The sequence below is a fragment of the Tachypleus tridentatus genome, chromosome 2 (assembly GCF_004210375.1).
Source record: "Tachypleus tridentatus isolate NWPU-2018 chromosome 2, ASM421037v1, whole genome shotgun sequence".
Classification (NCBI taxonomy): Eukaryota; Metazoa; Arthropoda; class Merostomata; order Xiphosura; family Limulidae; genus Tachypleus; species Tachypleus tridentatus.
In genome coordinates, this window is record NC_134826.1 from 93,354,132 (window position 1) to 93,374,025 (window position 19,894).

General features: G+C 30.9%; 1 protein-coding gene across 3 annotated transcripts in view; it reads right to left on the reverse strand.

The window, feature by feature from the left end:
* Nucleotides 1–380: 380 nt before the first annotated feature.
* Nucleotides 381–19,894, reverse strand: part of LOC143244566 (G protein-coupled receptor kinase 1-like) — a 138,025-nt gene continuing 118,511 nt past the window's right edge. For all 3 annotated transcript variants that reach the window (XM_076489493.1, XM_076489494.1, XM_076489495.1), the window contains 10 exons: nucleotides 19,800–19,894; nucleotides 19,590–19,697; nucleotides 18,124–18,190; nucleotides 15,980–16,080; nucleotides 14,233–14,395; nucleotides 9,346–9,511; nucleotides 7,653–7,786; nucleotides 6,669–6,788; nucleotides 5,172–5,342; nucleotides 381–2,243 (listed from right to left, as the gene is read on the reverse strand). In XM_076489493.1, the coding sequence (XP_076345608.1) occupies nucleotides 5,184–5,342; nucleotides 6,669–6,788; nucleotides 7,653–7,786; nucleotides 9,346–9,511; nucleotides 14,233–14,395; nucleotides 15,980–16,080; nucleotides 18,124–18,190; nucleotides 19,590–19,697; nucleotides 19,800–19,894 (1,113 nt within the window). In that variant the 3' untranslated portion in view covers nucleotides 381–2,243; nucleotides 5,172–5,183. The remainder of the gene's footprint in view (nucleotides 2,244–5,171; nucleotides 5,343–6,668; nucleotides 6,789–7,652; nucleotides 7,787–9,345; nucleotides 9,512–14,232; nucleotides 14,396–15,979; nucleotides 16,081–18,123; nucleotides 18,191–19,589; nucleotides 19,698–19,799) is intronic.

The following is a 19,894-nucleotide window of genomic DNA, read 5'->3' on the forward strand; positions in this document are numbered from 1 at the left end:
ATGTGCAAGAAATCATCTGACACAATTTGAAGAAGTATTTTGTTTACTTCAGGTTTCTTAAATTTCACCTTCATTTCTATACTATGAATAATAAATACAATATGCATCCTTAGATCTCAGACTACAAGTTCTACTACACTGTGCTTGAATGAGAAATATGGGGCCTTTAAATGATAAATACATTTAACATCATTAGTTCAATGCTAAATTCGTAGATTTGTTGAAGTCATTTATGCCCAATATTTTATCAGGAGACCTCCCGATTGGGGCCTGGCTAATTTAACTTTCCAAGCATGGGTGTGACAGTAGGTTACCCTGCAAGTTATAATAAACAGTACAAAAAATAAAAAAAAATGACAATACAGACATACTGCTACAGCTTGGATGTCTAATATTTGTTTAATTTTCAATTTACACAAATCTAAACAGAAGATAATTATTATTACAAAAATACTGCCCAAATCTTAAATAGTCAACCTTTGAGATAATAATAATAATAAAAAAAAAAGGCTTACAAATTATAGAAACACATCATTTACACTCAAACTTTGAACAGTGTAACATATGAAACACTTAACTGGGGAATATTTAAAAAAATCAAATGTGAAATTTAATTTGTATAGATAGCTTTTGGAATGAAAGATCACCATGCAAAAACTTATTTTTAACACAATTTCTTACAGACACACATATACAATGGTTTGTTTGATGACAAAAAAAATTACCGACATACTCGGAGAGCAATACACAGAGACCCCCCCCCCCTGTTTTTTCCAAATGTAGGGATGAGGGACTGCGTATCTGAGGTAATGTTTAATATTTTCTTGAACTGTTGGTTAGATATGGTATCACTTTAGGTTTTGATAAAATGATTAGTGAAGTATCTTAGACACTCTGAACAAAAAACTAATTCATTAGCATCATAAAAAAGACTATTTAACATGTATAGGAGGGTTTGATATTACTTGAATGTGACCACTGTCAAAACCATTACAGCTCAAGCATGATGAACAAATTATATATGGTGAATAAAAAAAAAATCGCCATCTGGAGTTCAGCTAATAAGACATTTTCTAATGTTTTATTTTCGATTCACATATCATATACTTAAAACTGGGAAAAAATAAATTCACAATCTGATACCTATCTGACCATTCTTCACTATTTTCACTTCGAATGTCATAGTCTAGTTTTAAAGTTACAAATAAAAACTTGAAAATAAAGAAAATAACAGCTTTGCTTCTTTATATATATACAGAAGTATGCCTTCATTTAATATATGAAAACAAACTTTCAAAATGTAGCTCACACAACTGTGGAAAATCGGTTTGAATAAAACAAGGATGAAATTTGTAACTCCATAAAAACACTGTAGGTGGTGCTTATCACAACATATCAACCTTAGATTTGGTAACATCCAGTATTCAACACGATTACTTCAAATTCACCACATGTTGCACTATTACAATAATACTGTACCGAACATAACAAAACAACAACTTAAGACAATTGTCTCTTACACATTATACAGTTATAAGCTATCAGCCACTAATGGCAGTGAAACTTTCTAAGTCACATTATATAATCACCTTAATCAAGACATGGAAATAAATAGTTAACTATACACAGTATTATCTATAAATATTACTTTCTGGAGAAGAAGAACTCTATATTGAATGGTCAGTCCAGCTGATCAAGCTTAAGCTTTGCAACATCTTTAGTTACAAGTATTAAGGAATTATCATTGCAGCACAATAATGTGTCTAGACAAGACAGTCAACTATATAGTAGCAAAGACAAACCAGACTAAGATTACTTCCAGAGATTAAGAAGAAAAATGATAAAGATGAAACAGTGCACCTGTATGAACAGTAGTGATTCTTCATTAACAATTTTTTATTTTATTGTAACTTTAAGTAACATTATTTTCAAAATACAGTTTAATCATCTGTTCCACCAGGAATTGCACATAAACAGATATATATATATATAGAACACATTAGGCAAAAGGAGGAGTGAATAATGCTTTACCAAAGCTTCCTGGTTGGAGTTTTTAATCGAGTTCTAGATTCACAGAGCATGACCAAATGGGCACACTAAGCTAACAAAAATGTCAACCTTGTGAGGGGTCAGCTGTCACTGTGTACGTTCTACCTGCTGCTATTGGAAAGCTGTTGTGGTACTGCAACCCTCAAGACATGAGCCACTGTCTCGTGGTTTATGAATCTATCAACTTTGCAGCCCTAAGAAAGAAACTACATATAGCTTCTACAAATTGTAACACAAGAAAAAAAAAATAATTAAAACATACACTTTACAGAAATATCTGCTAATTCTTGGGATCAAGATCTGTCCCAAAGTTTAATATTTTTAATTTTGAGAAGGAATAATTAACCACAACTAAATTTTTCCTTTATTAAGTTTTCACTGTTCAGCTATCTTACACAAACATTTGATTACTGTTACATAGTTCATCACATTTTGAGAAAAATTTAGTTTCTAGTGTTTACTTGCATTTATTCCATTATTACTAAGCATAGTAGAACTTAGTATGTAGGAGTGGGCAAGGAAAAATAACCGATGAATATTATGTATTGCTCATCTTAGCCTCAAATCTCTCTTAATAATAATCTAAGGGGCTTTTATATACACCTAACTTAGGTTTTGGGGGTTTTCAAAGGTGATAAGAATTATTTGTTTAGCAAAAAAACATCGATGAAATAGAGTAATGTAACATACAAATGGTCTACTGATTATTCTGATTTTGGCATTAGAAGGAATAGCTCACCAGTATTTTGAGGTTGTTGCAATGATTTATACAAGAAAATGTTGCATTTTACCCTGAGGAATGCAGAAGCAGTATAGTGTTTCATTAACTTCAACATCCACTCACACTAAGCTAAAACTGGTGCCTTCACAACAACTGCCATTTATTATAAAATATTTATTGGTATTGTTTAAAACAAAGAAGGCAAACAAGTAATAAAAATATTCTTGAAGAAAATATAGATGATGTAGAGATGACAATGCCAAAAAGTACAGGAACAAGGTACAGATGTGCACACAAAGCCATACAAAAGTCCCAACATAAGTGGTCACTGAGTCAATGTTCCAAGCATATGGGAATTAGCTATTGAATGACTAGAGCATTATTCAATTTAAATGCTTTTATACAAATCTGAATTTATGAAAATAAAAATAATTCAACATTTAGTTGTGGATAAATGTTTTTCTGGACAATTTTGGCTATTTATATATGATTTTGTGTTTTAACCCTTACCTTGTTTCTGTACTATATGGAATTGCCATTCCCATATTTTACTTATTATTTTTCAAATTTATTTTATTACATGTGTGTGTGTGTATAAAACCATAAATTTTCAAGCCATAAACAAAACAAATTGAAATGAAATAAAATACACTGCATATTTTTAAAAAAGAATCCCAGGATACAAGCTACAATGTGGGATTATAAAATGTTTCCCAGGTTTTGGAGGTGACTGTGGAAGTAGGACCTACATTGTAGTGGGTATACATCATCTATCAGTCTTAACCTCCAATTCGTTAGTCTCACATAAGAAAATTAGAAATTAAGAGAGCAAGATGTGAGTACTCAAACCCACAACATCCCACATCTATATCACCTTTCACTGCCTGCAGACAGTTGTGGGAAGGTGAATGCTCTCCCAAGTTAAAATAAGAAAAAGATAAACATAAAAAAATGAAATATAAAAAATAAACTAAAAAAGGAAAATAAGGTACTACCATTTGGGGGTAAGTAAAATAAAACTTACCTCTTGAAGTTAGCATTCCTGCCCCAGTATGGTAGAGGTACTAATTAACATGACATCAATAAAGTGATAGTTTACTGTGACTGTCATGCTTTTATATATGGCTTAAGGTGTACATCCACATAAAGTAGTGCCAAGTTCTTAAATGACTTTATTTTTAACTAAAAATTTCTCTGATTTTACCTTCTTTGTATTAATTACATAATTATTTAATAATCTTATCTAAAATTTCTTTATTATCCATTAACTATTAATTTTTGTATTAGTATATAAACACATTTTCATTATTGGCTTTCCTATTAGTAGTGTATGAAAATCGAAAGTTTTTGGAAAATCAGAGTATTCTAGCATTCTCTGTGGTATGGATGCTGATATTAAAGCAATACAAAAGTCATCCAGCTTTTCTTATCTACAGGTGAAGAGCAGCTAGATATGAAGAACTACCTGGCATAGTCACTATCTCTAGTGTATTCACTGTCTTTCAGCAAACCAGAGTTTTCCAAAGTTGAAAACTGGCAAATAGCCAAAACCAAGATTTCTTATATTCATCCAAGATCTCACAGTAACTGTAATTTTATCATAATTTAATAGAGCAAAACAGTCTCCATGATCTTTGTCTACCATTTTTATAATTAATCTATGCAAAATGTAAGAGTAAGAAAATAAATTATAGGGTAAACTATGTTATTTCCCCTTGAAGTTAGCTTTCTTACAGAGATATGGTGATCCTTTAAAAACTTTAAGTACAAGGTGAAATAGGAATTACCTGCCATTAATCAATGAATATTAGACAAATCTAACATGTATAATACTCAATACCTTGTACACCACACAACTGGAGTCTTCAGAAGTCTTCACAAATACCTAAATACTTGAACACCTATTTTATTATTATTCTATACAAAATTTATAAAGCTTTAAAATAGACTCTATAACACAGTAACCTATGTACACCATCTAACTAAAAATATAAACACGTATTAGGAAAACCAGATAGAACCAAAATTTTCAATTGTAAAATGTTACTCTATTCTAAAATAGTCAAAAAGTATGATTCTAAAGTTAACTAAAGGTATAATAATGAAAACTGAGATTTTATTCAAGCACCAAGCTTATGACAGAAAGTGGGAAAGTAAGTAGCATATGGATTTTATTCTCCATGTAAAGTTGAGATGGCTTAGTCTGCCATGTGATCATTAGCCAGATCAAGAGGTATGTTCACTTCCATCTCTATCTTATTTGGTTTCTTTTTTTCCAAGTTCAGCAGCCAGCACTACAAAGCTTTTTTTATTTTCCAATAACTTTTTTCTTAATACTTGTTTAATTTCACAGTTACAAGGTAATCCACTCAATAAGAACTCAATTCACATAGTTTCTTACCTGACTTTGCAATCAATTACCGTTGGTGTTTCGTGTAACAAGATTGATTCTATTATTGGCATCAGTGCCATAGATCTTCCCTGCTTTTTTAGCCATATTTCCCAGCAGTTCCAGAGAATTTTTGTGAGTAGATTTTAATGAAATGAGCCATTCTTTGAGTCCTATCTCGTCCTACATCAAAATATACATTATTTCAATCATGGTCATAAGCCTGTCAAATGATATACATTCAACGCTTAACTATAAAGGTGAGTTTGGTGAAGTCTCAAAAGAAACTGCTCATGATCCTAAAATTTGAAAATTTTCTTATCAGTCCTGTATGTTAACAATAAATCAAACTGGTACTACTTACAATATGTTAACAAAATGGAAGAAATTTGCTGAGTACTTGTGTTAAAGTTAGGGTGATCAGATATAAATAGTTGTTATTGTTCATAGCCTATAGAATCACCTAATTGGTAGGTAGTTGCTGATATGTTTATTTTATTACTTCTACTGGAAACTGATTAATTCACAATTTACATTTACATTGCTAAGCTGGACAGTACATGGTAGCAGAAGCCATGGTTTGATCATGGATCTTACTATTAGAAAGTGTGCTACCAGCTCAACTAGATAGTCACCCTACTGTACGCTGAATCAACTATATGAATAGTTTCAAGAGAGGTACAGTTTTGCTGACTTATGTACTAGTTTGTTTGAGTATTTTGTTCAATTTAGAAAGCTTCTTTGATGTTTATTCTATTTGATTTGTTCCATTTTACTATATGATCTATTTTTCTGATGGGTTATTGCTTACAGGCTCATATTACAGATATCTATCATGCTAAAACATTCTGACGTTTTGTTTCTTCAATGCATCAGTGTCCACACTCATAGGTATTACCTTACATCAAGAATATATTTGGAAAAGAATACAAAGAACAAAGTCATGACAGTTCAGAAGTCCCAACTCGTATACACACACCCAGTGCAAACAGAACCTCTTAAGTTGGAAGAACACCATTAATAACATGCACCCATGAATGTGGACACTTAAAAAAAAAAAATTCAGAAGAATAAAGGGCATACAAGACTTTCACACAGATCTACCTACAATGACCCATCATGTCAAAGAAGATGATTACATAATAAAATGGAATACACACACAAATGAAGCAGATGAAAGAAAAAGGTCTTCTACAATCAACTAACTGTTAAAATACTCAGGCAGCTAATCACAGCAAAGCTTGGTTGTCTCTCTTGAAGCCATTTAAATAGTTAATTAAGTGAATGAAGTGAGAACCCAACTGAGCAGATAGCACATGTGCACTTCTAACAAGAAGGCACGGGAGGACTGTATTGAAGGTGAGACCAAATTATCAGATAAAAATACAATTTAAACTGAAATATAATTCATACCTAATAACAATAACCATGTTAATAAAAAAATTGTACAAATCAATCTCTAGACTTCATGAACATACTACCTCATAGCCATAACAAAGACAAACTTACAGGATTGGTTAATACTATCCTTGCGTCTCTTTCTCCTTTCATCTTCAACACGATACACTGCTCCCCTTTCATATTGACATACTCTGAGCAAACATCCTCCAGTTGGTCCATAAAGATTAGCTAAACATCAAGTAAACCTATTAAGATATCTTATATTCATTGAAGGAAAAATATCACTATTATTTTAAACTTAACCAAAACTTACTTTTGGTTTTAGACAAATAAGAAAACTGTTTGTAAGAAACAATATTAAAACTGAGAATCTACTATATAAAGCTTGTTTGGTGAAAAATTATAAAAATAGAATTTTTTAAAACAGCATTTATTCCTTTTTAGTATTGGTACCTTTACATGTTTCTATTGTACATTTAATGTTTATTATGTTCAGAAAAAAACAGAAGTACAACTTCCTATCTTTTGTTACAAATGAGCTTCTATTTCACCCATCCAAGAAATGGATACTTCAGTTATGAATAAGGACAAAATTATTTGATTTCTTTAAAACCTATTCACCACTAGTGAAATCCACAAATTGCATTATATCCAGTAATTTTATCTGTTAACACTCCTTATAAATAATATACCAAAGAAATTGAGTAAATCCACTTATTTCCTATATATAATATAAAGTAACTAGCATGATCAATTGCAGTACTGATTGTAATATTTGTTTCCATGCAACTCTTATGTTGTTAGGGATCCTGTAACCAAATGAGTTATGCACTCACAAGAACAGTTCAAAAATTGTTTAGAAAAACATATCAACTAAATTGGTGGGGTTCATGGGCTCCACCAATAATTCTGGAATGAAAAAACAGAAGAAACTTCAAGTTGAGAATTTTACACCATAAAAATTTAGCAATATCCCCAAAGAAATTATTAGAAGTCAAATTATTATTTGCTTTTTATTTTAACAGGACCTAAAGAGTTACACTGTCATAAACAAAAACTGTTTAGTCTATAAATCCCTTAAAACTGCTATACCTCTGGTTTAGCACTTCCAGACTCTGTGTGGAGCTCTATCCTGTTAGGATAGAGTTTTCCATATCGTGTCTGCCACGCTGAAGCAAAGGGTCCACCAAGTTTTTTGATGTAACCATGAATAATGCAATCTGAATCTGCAAAGAAACAGGACATTTATGCATTCTTTTTATGACATATAATACCTAGAATTAACAAAGTCTGATCTGTTGGCATGTTTAATGTAACACTATTTGATAATTTTAATCATTCTGCTTCTTTATAGGCTTGATGCATGTCTGTAATAAGAGACAACATGCAAACACACACACATATGCATATTAGAATTTGAACTGCATACTTTGGCAAAAAATTCATGAATAAAACAAGATTTATATTTATTCAGGTATATTAGTGATATCAACACAAGAGTCAAAAATATAATTATGTTTGAAACACATTATCCTTCATACAGCCAATTTCCTAATTACTAGATAACACACATACTGTTTTCTAGCAAGGAGATAATCATCAACTAGGAAACAAAACTATTTTGTCAGTACTTGAAAAAAATTCTCCATGAGAACAAGAGGGGCAAGTAAGATTTGGTAATCAGACACATTACATTTATCTTTTTAACAGTGTTTAATACGTTAAGTTATGGAAACAGATTAATCAGAGCTGAGGTATAGTTAACTATTAACCAAACTTTAAGATCATCAATGAGTCATTTGCAGATAAGGTAGCATGAACAAATAATTAAATAATATTGAAGAAATATAAGCAATGTTTATTGTTTCTATCTAAAGCTATTTGCAACTAACTCCCACCTTCCAAATAAGAAATGACAAATGGTTCCACCTACTTTTCAAAAAGGCTTGTATGGAAAACTATATCACAAGCTGGACTAAACAAAGAATAAAATAATGTAACGTGTATTGCAATGCTGTATAAGATAAATACTAAAACCTTTATACAGATTCAAGCAGGATACTAGCATATCCTTGATAAATACTAAAACCTTTATACAGATTCAAGCAGGATACTAGCATATCCTTGATAAATACTAAAACCTTTATACAGATTCAAGCAGGATACTAGCATATCCTTGATAAATACTAAAACCTTTATACAGATTCAAGCAGGATACTAGCATATCCTTGATAAATACTAAAACCTTTATACAGATTCAAGCAGGATACTAGCATATCCTTGATAAATACTAAAACCTTTATACAGATTCAAGCAGGATACTAGCATATCCTTGATAAATACTAAAACCTTTATACAGATTCAAGCAGGATACTAGCATATCCTTGATAAATACTAAAACCTTTATACAGATTCAAGCAGGATACTAGCATATCCTTGATAAATACTAAAACCTTTATACAGATTCAAGCAGGATACTAGCATATCCTTGAATTTCTCACATTAGTACCACATACATCACACCAAGCAAAAGTACAAGTAATGGATTTTGCTAATGAAGAGGTACAAAACAAAAAAACCTCTGAATTATAAATTTCATTTTTTAGTTAATAACTGACACTTTTTGAGAATCTACCTGAAATTTAATTACACTTCAAAGGGTTAAAAACACGTTCTAGTATGTATTTGTCCACTTTCCAAGAAACATTAATCAAACCCTTGTTTTACAACTCAAAAGATAAGTTTGGAGGAATATACAATTACAATAATAAACATTCAACAACACCTTTTTCATCATCAAATTTCATCTTCATCTTGGCTCGCTTTTTTTGCTCTGCTTTGTCAGACTCCATGTTGACAGTTTCAAAAACTGTTTCTGAAATTTCTTGTTGCCACCTTTCAGAGATCACCATGGGAAAGTTCTTGTATAACTCTTGATCTGCTTCAGTGAGCTACAACAACAATATCATATTTAAGGTTTCTTAAGAGAGACACCCACTATAAACTGGATTTACTGTTTAAATAATGTTTCTTTAGAGGAACACTCACTACATATTGGATTTACTGTTTAATAATTATTTTTAAGAGACAGTACACGTTGGTTTCGTTCAACAAAAGATTATTAATGGAGACATCCACTACACACTGGATTTAATGTTTAATGTTTCTTAAAAGACACACCTAACATGGATTAGATTTCCTGTTTGAACATGGCATGTACTATTGCTGTTCTCAAATATTTTATTTCACTTAAAAGTATTTGTGATAAGTTTTTAAATTTTTCCTTTTACTTAATTCTATGACAATAAATAAAACAAATATGAAATTTTGTACTTCACTATAAATCTTGTATTCTTCAAGCCCTTGTACTCTAACAGTTCAAGCTGACATTAAAATTTAACTTAAGTCACTGTAATGATAATATGGTCTCAGAATTTATTTTTTAAAATTAATTAATCCAACTCAAAATATGAAATTTTTTTATACAGATAAAACAGACTATAATGAAACTTAAATAACTTACTTACATTTCTAACTAAGATAGAAACTGCTTAAAATAATTCCCATATATGATCAAGTAAAGCTCAACACATAGCATACAAAGAAAGTGACACAAATATGTTCTAATATACTTCTTAAACCACAGACCTTTAGGCCTCATAGTTGTCAGTTAAGAAAAATCTTTGCTTTCTACTGGTTATAAATAATACAACAGAGATAATTTATGACGATTTCTGAATGCAGGATGCTCTTGGAAAGGTATGATATGTGACCTTTAGTTCATTGCTCATATATTCATTAAATAAAAAACTTTCACTTTAAAGTTACATTTCTGCTCAAAGTTCTGTATAGTATAAGTGGGTGATTTCACAGAAAGTTACAAGACCAAACAATGGTAGCAGAAAATGTAGAAATAAACAGTTTGGTCTAAAGAAGTGTCGTGCAATAAAGAAAGTGAAGCCTGAAAATTTACTTATATACATCCTTTTAAAATTAAGAAATTAAAATTAACATAATACTAAAATTTGGACTATAAACTATGTTGAATGCCATGATATAAACTGATAAAGTAGTTTAACCCTTTCACAATGGATCACTAGTCAAAGGCCTTGCTCATCATATTTGTTGACTTGAATTAAAAATTTTATTGAACTACTATTTTATGAATTTATTCAATAAGTTTAGAATCAAATTGGAGATTATAATTCAACCTTTAATATTACACGAGTTAATTTCTTAATAAAAAGTAAATATTAAAAGAACACAACTAAATATAGATTTTAGTGAGTCACGTAGTATGTTGAATACAGCACTGGTTAAAATTAGATGTTTGTGATGTCAAAATAACAAGTCTGTAGTTTTGGACAAATTAGAAACTTAAAGTTACCAATACTGACAAGCTAGAATATAAGAACCTCGTATATTTTGCCAAGATATGGCTTATGCACTGAATCAAAAACAGTGACCCCATTCACCATTTTTAGAAACAGTCCCTTATATACACTTACTACAATATATGAGATGTGAATAACCAATCAACAGCTCCAAATGTTCCCACAGTAGTTTTTCTCAGTCATTTTAACGTGAGAAAATGCTGCCACGTTTTTCTGAACCAAGATCTTGAGGAGGAAGGTTGTGTTTATAGTCTGACCAAAGTTTCATACTTCTTTAGACCAAAATACAACTTAGTTACTAAGCTTGATATACACTGCTGGACAAAATCTTAAGGCCAATGAACATAAAGAAAAAATATGCAGTTTGCATTTTTAGACTTAACCACTTATTTGAGTTGAGCTTTGAAAGATGAAAATAAGAAAAGGGAAAATAAAAATAAAAAACGTTTTTAGCATTTAGTAGGGAAAATGTGAACACTATGAAATTACCCTAAATACTAGCTGGTCAAAAGTTTAAGACCATACTGAAATGAAACGCAAATCGGTAAACACGTAACGAAATTTAGTCATTTGTGTTCAAGAATTAGTGTTGTCAACATCTCCCACTGACATCTCCTGTGTTACATTGGGTAAAGGCTAAAAGGTTGACAGAGTTTGAACATGGCAGAATTGTGGAGCTGCAAAAGCAAGGTTTCTCTCAATATGCCATTCATGGTGAAATTGGGTGTAGTAAAACTGCTATTGCAAATTTCTTAAAAGACTGAGGAATATGGAACAAGAATTTCAACCAGTCGGTCAAGAAAATTTTGCTGACGTTGAGCAGGAGGATTCGACAGGTTGTCCAGCAAGACACCAGCCAATCGTCAAACCAGATTAAGGACCTTACGGTCACAGAATACAGCTCAAGAACAATAAGACGGCATCTATGAGAGAAAGGCTTTAAAAACCGTAAACGTCTTCAAAGGCCACGCCTCCTTCCACACCATGAAACAGCTTGGTTAAACTTTGCTGAGAAGCACCCAACATGGGACATTGAAAAGTGGAAGAAGCTTTCTTCTCTGATGAGAAAAAATTTAACCTGGTTGGTCCAGATGGCTTCCAACGTTACTGGCAGGATAAGGATATCCCACCGGAGACATTTTCTACACGACACAGTGGAGGAGGTTCCATTATGATCTGGGGTGCTTTCTCCTTCCATGGAACAATGGAGCTTCAGGTTATACAGGGGCATCAAACAGCAGCTGGCTACATTGGCATGTTAAAGAGAGTATCTTTATTGACTGAAAGCCCTCGCTTGTGTAGAAATGACTGGATCTTTCAGCAGGACAATGCTGCAATCCACAATGCCAGCAGGACAAAGGACTTTTTCATCGTGAATAACGTGATTCTTTTGGACCATCCAGCATGTTCGCCTAAACTGAACCCCATTGAAAATGTTTGGGGGTGAATGGCAAGGGAAGTCTATAGAAATGGACATCAATTCCAAATAGTGCATGATTTTCATGAAGCCATCTTCACCACCTGGAATAACATTCCAGCCAGCCTTCTGCAAATGCTTATATCAATCATGTCAAAGCGAATGTCTGAAGTTATTCGCAATGACGGCTGTGCAACTCACTACTGAGACCTCTTGTTGGGCATTTCCTACCCTGTTTAGGACTTTTTTGGTATTGTCTTAAATTTTTGACCAGCTAGTATTTAGGCTAATTTCATAGTGTTCACATTTTCCCTATTAAATGCTAAAAAAGGTTTTTATTTTCATTTTCCCTATCTTTTTTTCATTTTTTGAAGCTCTACCCACTGCTGGGCAAAATCTTATGGCCAATGAACATAAAGAAAAAATATGCAGTTTGCATTGTTAGACTCAACCACTTATTTGACAATCTAACAATGCAAAATGCATATTTTTTCTTTATGTTCATTGGCCTTAAGATTTTGGCCAGCAGTGTATAATAGTGGAGTTATATGGTATCAGTATAGTTATTTATGATTGTTTGGTTATTCAACTGTACATATATAAAACCTAAAAAAAATTTGTTTGATATCCTCCATGTGCAAAACTTTAAAAGGCTTAGCAACCCAGTTCAAAGATTGTAGCTAGAAGAGATAACTGTTTGCTTTACTTATTTATTTATTGTTTTGTAGCATCAAAAGAATAAGTTTCATAAGTTATTTCTAAACAGTAATAATCTATATACATATATAATGTATAATAATTTATATGTTACTGTATAATACAAGATACTAATTCACTAAACCACAGCCAAGACCGGGCCAGTTTAATATTACTGGATATGGTAACATGAGTGCATATGTACCACCTCATTGCAAGTTATGTAATGTTAGTCAGGCATGACTAGAAGGCTAATAAAATAAAAAAATATATATATATGTGTTATGAAACTTAAGCTACTAGGACTAAACATTTGTATTTTCATGTTATAAATTATTTCCTAATTTTTTATTATGGTTATAAGGTTCGTTAGTTGACACACCACATGTAGGGTACAGAAAATAAAAAATAAAAGAAACGTTTGAAATGTATTTAGGACATTTTAAGAGATTACAAGGTAAATACTCGGACTAGTAACCAAACAGTCTTGATATTTTTACAAACAAATCTTTAGTAAAATATTTCATTGGAAAAAATCTGATTTTTTTTATTTAAAAAAACTTATAATATATACAAAGTGTACCAAATTTTGTGAAGATATACATACTATGTAAATTTGTATAGGAACTCATGCATATTATACCAACCCCACTGCAAGAGTTAATTAAATTTTGAATGTACATTTGTAAAAAAAATCATGACAAGCACACTTTGAACTGTCCATAATAATAGGTTTAACTTGTGCATAAAGAACTTCCGTGATTTAAATATCTTATAAAATTATCAGCCTTCCAACTGAAGGAAGATTTACATATAAAACAAAAAAGTATCTCAAATTATGGGAGTTTAATTCTAAAAAATTAAAAGTAAAAAGAAAGAATATTTAATATCATATCAGCCATACTATCTGCCACATCCAGTGCTAACAAGATATTTTGACCAATACCAGGGATCAGACAGGTATGGGATAAGACTTAGGACTATATTTATAGTTTTTGTTTTTATAAACTTGTGGTTTTCTTACAAATAAAACCAGAAAGCATATCCAACAATTCTTCTATGTCTTTAAAGATCATATTTTGACTGTGAAAAAGAAATTTGTGTCACTTAAAACCAAATGTTAATAGTTATTGTGGGAGAAAACAGATAAAAGTAAAACACCAACTTTAATGCCTCTTGTATCTTCTTCATCAAATGAACCAATATCAAAAGCATCTGCAGCATTTACTTCACCCCTTGGGGGTATGAGAGATGGGGGGTATTTCTGAAGATAAACTAATTGCCAGTCGACTCCTTGAAAGAATGGATGTTCTTTCACTTCATCTGCTCTAAAAGAACAAAGAGAATATAACCTGAAATGTAATCACATATATTGCTCTCAAAATAATTTTTCTTTAAGAAATTTTTCATACAGTAGAGCTACAGTTTGTTGATAAGCAGCGACTTCTTATTTCTCAGAGAATTACTTAAATAATTAGTTTGAAAGTAAAATGACAAACATTCTTTGTAATAAATGTAAAAGTTTTAAAGAAAAATAAGTTTCAGGAACTTTACAAAAGTTACACAGAACCTTGTACCACTTTAAATTTTGTGATGCATCTTTAACCATGTAGGCTATCAAAATAAAGTATATCACGATGATGTTGGTATGCCTGTTATCCATTCCAAGAAGTATTTTCACATATAAAAAATAGGAATGAGGTATTAATACCACATGCATAGTACTTTATCTACTTAGCCAAAAGATAAAAGTAAATGTGCAAATCTAAAAGTTTTGCAAAATTCATTAGAAGCTATATGAATCATTCCTTGAAACTAAAAGATAGACCTGTGCTACATTAAGTTTGTTTGTTTGTTTTTGAATTTTGCACAAAGCAACACAAGGGCTATCTGAGCTAGCCATCCCTAATTTAGCAGTGTAAGACTGGAGAGAAGGCAGCTAGTTATTACCATCCATTGCCAACTCTTACTAACGAATAGTGAGATTGACCATCACATTTTAACATCCTGATGGCCAAAAGGGCAAGCATGTTTGGTGCAACTGGGATTTGAACCCATGATCCTCAAATTATGCTATATTAAGATCAGAAAATATGAAACATATTACACATTTATTAATATTCAAATTTTACATCCAAAAATTACACATTTAAAAAAAACAAGATTAAGCTTGATGTTAAAACGTCATTTCCAAGATACAACTATAAGCTTCAAAAGAATAACTTAGTGAGCAATCAACCAACATTTCAGTTACTGCTAAAGCTTTATCCCTTAAAAAACACTTAACTAGTGATATTCATCTAGAGTTTAAAATGTTATTTGTGAAGGGAAGTTTCAGGTATTTTTCTGTTCATTTATGACAGATTAACATTCATTACTCATCACCAGCTAGATCTACTTATTGAACAAGTTTATGTTTTGGCTTTTATAACACTGAGCATAATAAACAGAAAAAAAATCCACATGAAATCAGCCACTGTTGTGCAAAATATGTAGTAGAACCAGCAGTAGTTATTTTGAGATTAGTTGCAATATTGTTGATGTTTTTGTTTCGCGTGACTAGAAAGTTATTAGAACCCTGTAAGCAACAATGTCCAAGCAATGTGGTAGCATAAATAGTTTAAAACAACCCATGGGGTCTATTTAAACCCATTAGTTATTCTAGATATTGTTTGTTAAAGTTTACTCAAAACTACTTGAAGGCTATCACATTTTCTGAAGGCAAACCTTGCAAAGTAATTTTTATAAAATAAAAACTACAGGAAAAAATCTAGTAAGTATTTTGGCTAAATATCATTCATCAAGAATATTAATAACTTAGCCAACAATTTTTTTAAACATGGAAAAATGCATTAGTCTCTTGGCTATTTTCTTTTTCTTAATCAATCAATGAGCACATAAAAAAAACCTACCCCCTTCCTCCACAGCCCAGCCTTCTGTCAACATCTCTTTGTAACAAACTTTCCAAGAGTGACTTTAGTTCAGTAGTAAAAGAATCTGGAAGTTCTACATTCTAAAGAGAAGAACTATATTTAGCAATATTCTCTTAAATCAGTAAATCAGAAAACCAGCAATTGTTTAGGTCAAAAACTTATTAAAAATTAATTAATTTTCATATCAATTTAACTGAAATCAAATAATAGTTATTCTACATAAAAATAACTCATAATTAATACACTGAGTGAAATGTAAACAATAAATTATTTATGCAATTAAAAATAGAAAATAAATAAAATATATACAGCATCTGATGAAGCAAAGGCTAACACGGAGTACTGTCAGCTTTTTTATTTAAATTTGCTGTCAGATTCAATTAGAATTAATCATCTTATACTGAAATGTGCTATTCTGAGAAAATCTAACAAACTTGGAACAGTACTGTACACATACAGTTAAATAATTCTTGTTAATCTACAGTCTGTGGGTATGAAATTATTCCACACAAGAAAATTAATATACACAAAATACTGTTCTTATAGTTGTTGAAAACAGCAGAAAATTGCATTTTTTAAACATACAGTTTAGAATAAAGCCCTTATGATTTTATTATTTCTACTAGGTTTTCAGTAAAAATCTGGCAATTTGCTGATTTAATCTAACGAAGATCAATTTTTTAAAGTTTTTTGATTGAAAGATCTCAAATTCAAGTAAGTAAGTTACAGTTAAAAACAACAACCTTCCACTAGTTCATGAGTCTCGCAAGTTAAAATATTTCATGGCTTACATTCATTCAGTGATTTTTTAAAATTTAATGTGTTGTTCCTGTCATTTTGTACACATTAACTGCCCTTATAAATGTCACTATTGTGCAAATCTTTTTGTCCATGTAATCAATTCTCTGAAGGTCTTTGGTTTATAATAAATCTACTTCTCTACTTCATTTTGAATAAGATTTTAGATTTAATTGTATTTAATAGAGGCAAAACTCTGGATGATTAATTTAAATACATTAACATTAAGCTCTTCATTATGGGTTGGGTGAAATCCACCCAGCTCACAACCACAAAAGCATCCACAAGAGTAATAATACTACAATTTTTGATAATCTACACATATGTTTACACAATTTTGCATGTTACTGGTAAAAATTACAAGGCCTCTGTATGCCATATATCATATTTTCAAATTAAGCATTAAGATTTTCTCATATTTACTTTCAGAATGTTGATTCTCCAACATACATAATAGTTTTTATTTTAAGATCAAAAATACTTTTATGCATCAGAAAACTTCAAACTTCATGTGTAAATGTTTATAACCTCCAGATAATTACTAAATATTTCTTTGTAGGTTGCTAAGCCTTAAGAAATTTTGCACATGGAGGATGTGAAATGACTTTATATATATACACACATTAGAATAATCACAATATTATAAAAGTACTGTATTCGATTATAATTTGTCAAGTTTAATGACCAAGCTGCATTTTGGTCTAAAAAAATAAGAAAAGTTGAACAGGCTAAAACTCAACTTACCAGCACGAAGATTTGTCTTGAAAGAAAGAGAAGATGCCAAGGTATTTGAAAATGCCTGAGAAATTCACTTGTTAGACATTCTAAGCTTTTGGTTATTCAGGTCATATATAGAAGTAAATGTATAAAAATGACCCTTTTCAAAAGTGAAAGGAAGTGAACAGGGTCACTGTTTAATTCAATACACTAGCAATATCTCAGCAAATAGAAAAGACAGGATGCTCTTATTTTGTATGTTAGCTTTTCAATATCTGCAATTTAAGTTCCTAATTTGTACAAAACTACTGACTTTGTATTTTGATTATCATAACCATCTAATTTGAACCACTGCTAATGTAGCAATTTGTTAACATGCCAGATAACAAACCAAAATTGAGGGTTTTTTGCTTTTTTAATATTTAGTTTTAAATTAAGAAGTCAAATAATGAATATGAAAATCTGAAGTCTGATACCAAACTTAATGACATAAATTCATAAACTAGTAGTTCAATAAAGTTTTGAGTGCAAGTCAATGAATGTGATGACCTTTGATCAGTGATCATATGGATAGTGTTAAGAAAGGGCAAAAAAAAAAGTGGTCCTACCATTGTGAGTGTCATCCTGTCAATTTCATGCTTATCCTTTGTTTTATGTTGCCGAAATGGGCTGTGTCTAAAAGAAAAGTTATGTAACATTAACAACTATATATGGCAAAATGTGATACATGTAAAGAAAATTAGTATCACATTAACAATTACATATGACAATATATGTAGTTGTCTAAAGAAAAATTACTGTAATATTAGCAACTTTATGTAAAAAAGTGGGTTGTGCTTAAGAAAAAATTACTAATACTAACAGCAATATATGACAAAATGGGTTGAACATAAAGAAAATAGTACCAACATTAAAACTTTACATGACAAAATGGGTTGTGTCTAAAGGGATAAAAAATATTTATATAATGTGATATCGTTTTACATTCGTTATAAAGAAAAGGTTTTTCCTTTACAATGTCTGTTGCCAGTTTTGAAAAGCTATAAAAATATCTTCCAAAAAATTTATATGGTATATCTATCTAGGTTTTGGTGCAAAATACCCAGCCTATTTTGCTGTAGGCTCGTGAAACAATAATATGAATAAGAGCAAATGGGCACATTCTGATTTTGTCTGACAATCATGAAATCACTTGCTTATTATCAATGTTTAGTTAATCTTAACTATTGAATAGAAAGATTTTAAGTGTTGTTTCAAGAATAACTCTACTTTTGAAGGTGGTTTTTGCTTAAGTGTTCTATTACATGGTTCATGATAGCTAGTCAAAAAATGTTTTTAACCACAAGGCTATTAAAATCACTTTAATATTAAAAAAGCATGCACAATTCAAGAAAGATAAATGAACTACACTTCTTTGTACAGATATAGACTGTATACAAGTTCAACTACTACTTACAACCAAGAATAAGAGCTCTTTTTTTATGCTGGTCATTTGTTATTGAATATTTACGCAAACTGTAACCCTGAATAATTAGCTAATAATAAAGCAAACATTTTCTCAACTTACAGTTTCTTAAAATCTTTACATTTTACACATCACATTTGTTTTCTTGTTACAGACAAACAAAACCAAAATTTTTACTCAGGTGTGTTGTTCCTCAGCATCAGGTAGACTTGGGTTTCATACTTTATACTAAAGTCTTAATCACTAGCAGTTTAGAAGTGAGACCTGGAGCTGTACAATTTTAACATTTCTGTTTCTCTCCTTACTATTACCAAACTCTTGATCACTCGCAACTGAGAAATAAAACTTGGAGCTGTACAGTTTTAACATTTCTGTTTATTTCTTAGTATAACTTAAGTCCCAATCATTAAGAGCTGACAAATGAATCCTAGAGCTATACAGTTTTAACAGTACTGTTTTTCTACTTAATATTACTAAATGCTTAATCATCTACAGCTCAGAAGTAATACGTGAAACTGTACAGTTTTATATCTACAGTCTTTTAACCTACTAAAAAAAATATGTATCAAATCTCACTCTGAACTTGATATAGCAGAAAAAAAATCCTACCCTTTGAGTAACTTGTAGAGCATACAACCAAGAGAAAACCAATCTGCACTGGAATCATATGCTGTGCCTTTTGATAAAACTTCAGGGGCCATATACCCATGTGTGCCTCTGGAAAAATACAGAAACAGCAAAAGAATTTTGAAAATATGCAACAGCAGTAAAATACATTTATACAGTATACTTCACAATTTTAAAGAAAATTTCACTTACACACTTGCATGTGGTTTTTTCTTGGAAAAATCACATGCCAATCCAAGATCTGATATTCGGCAGTGTCCATGCTCATCGAGAAGAATGTTTGCTGG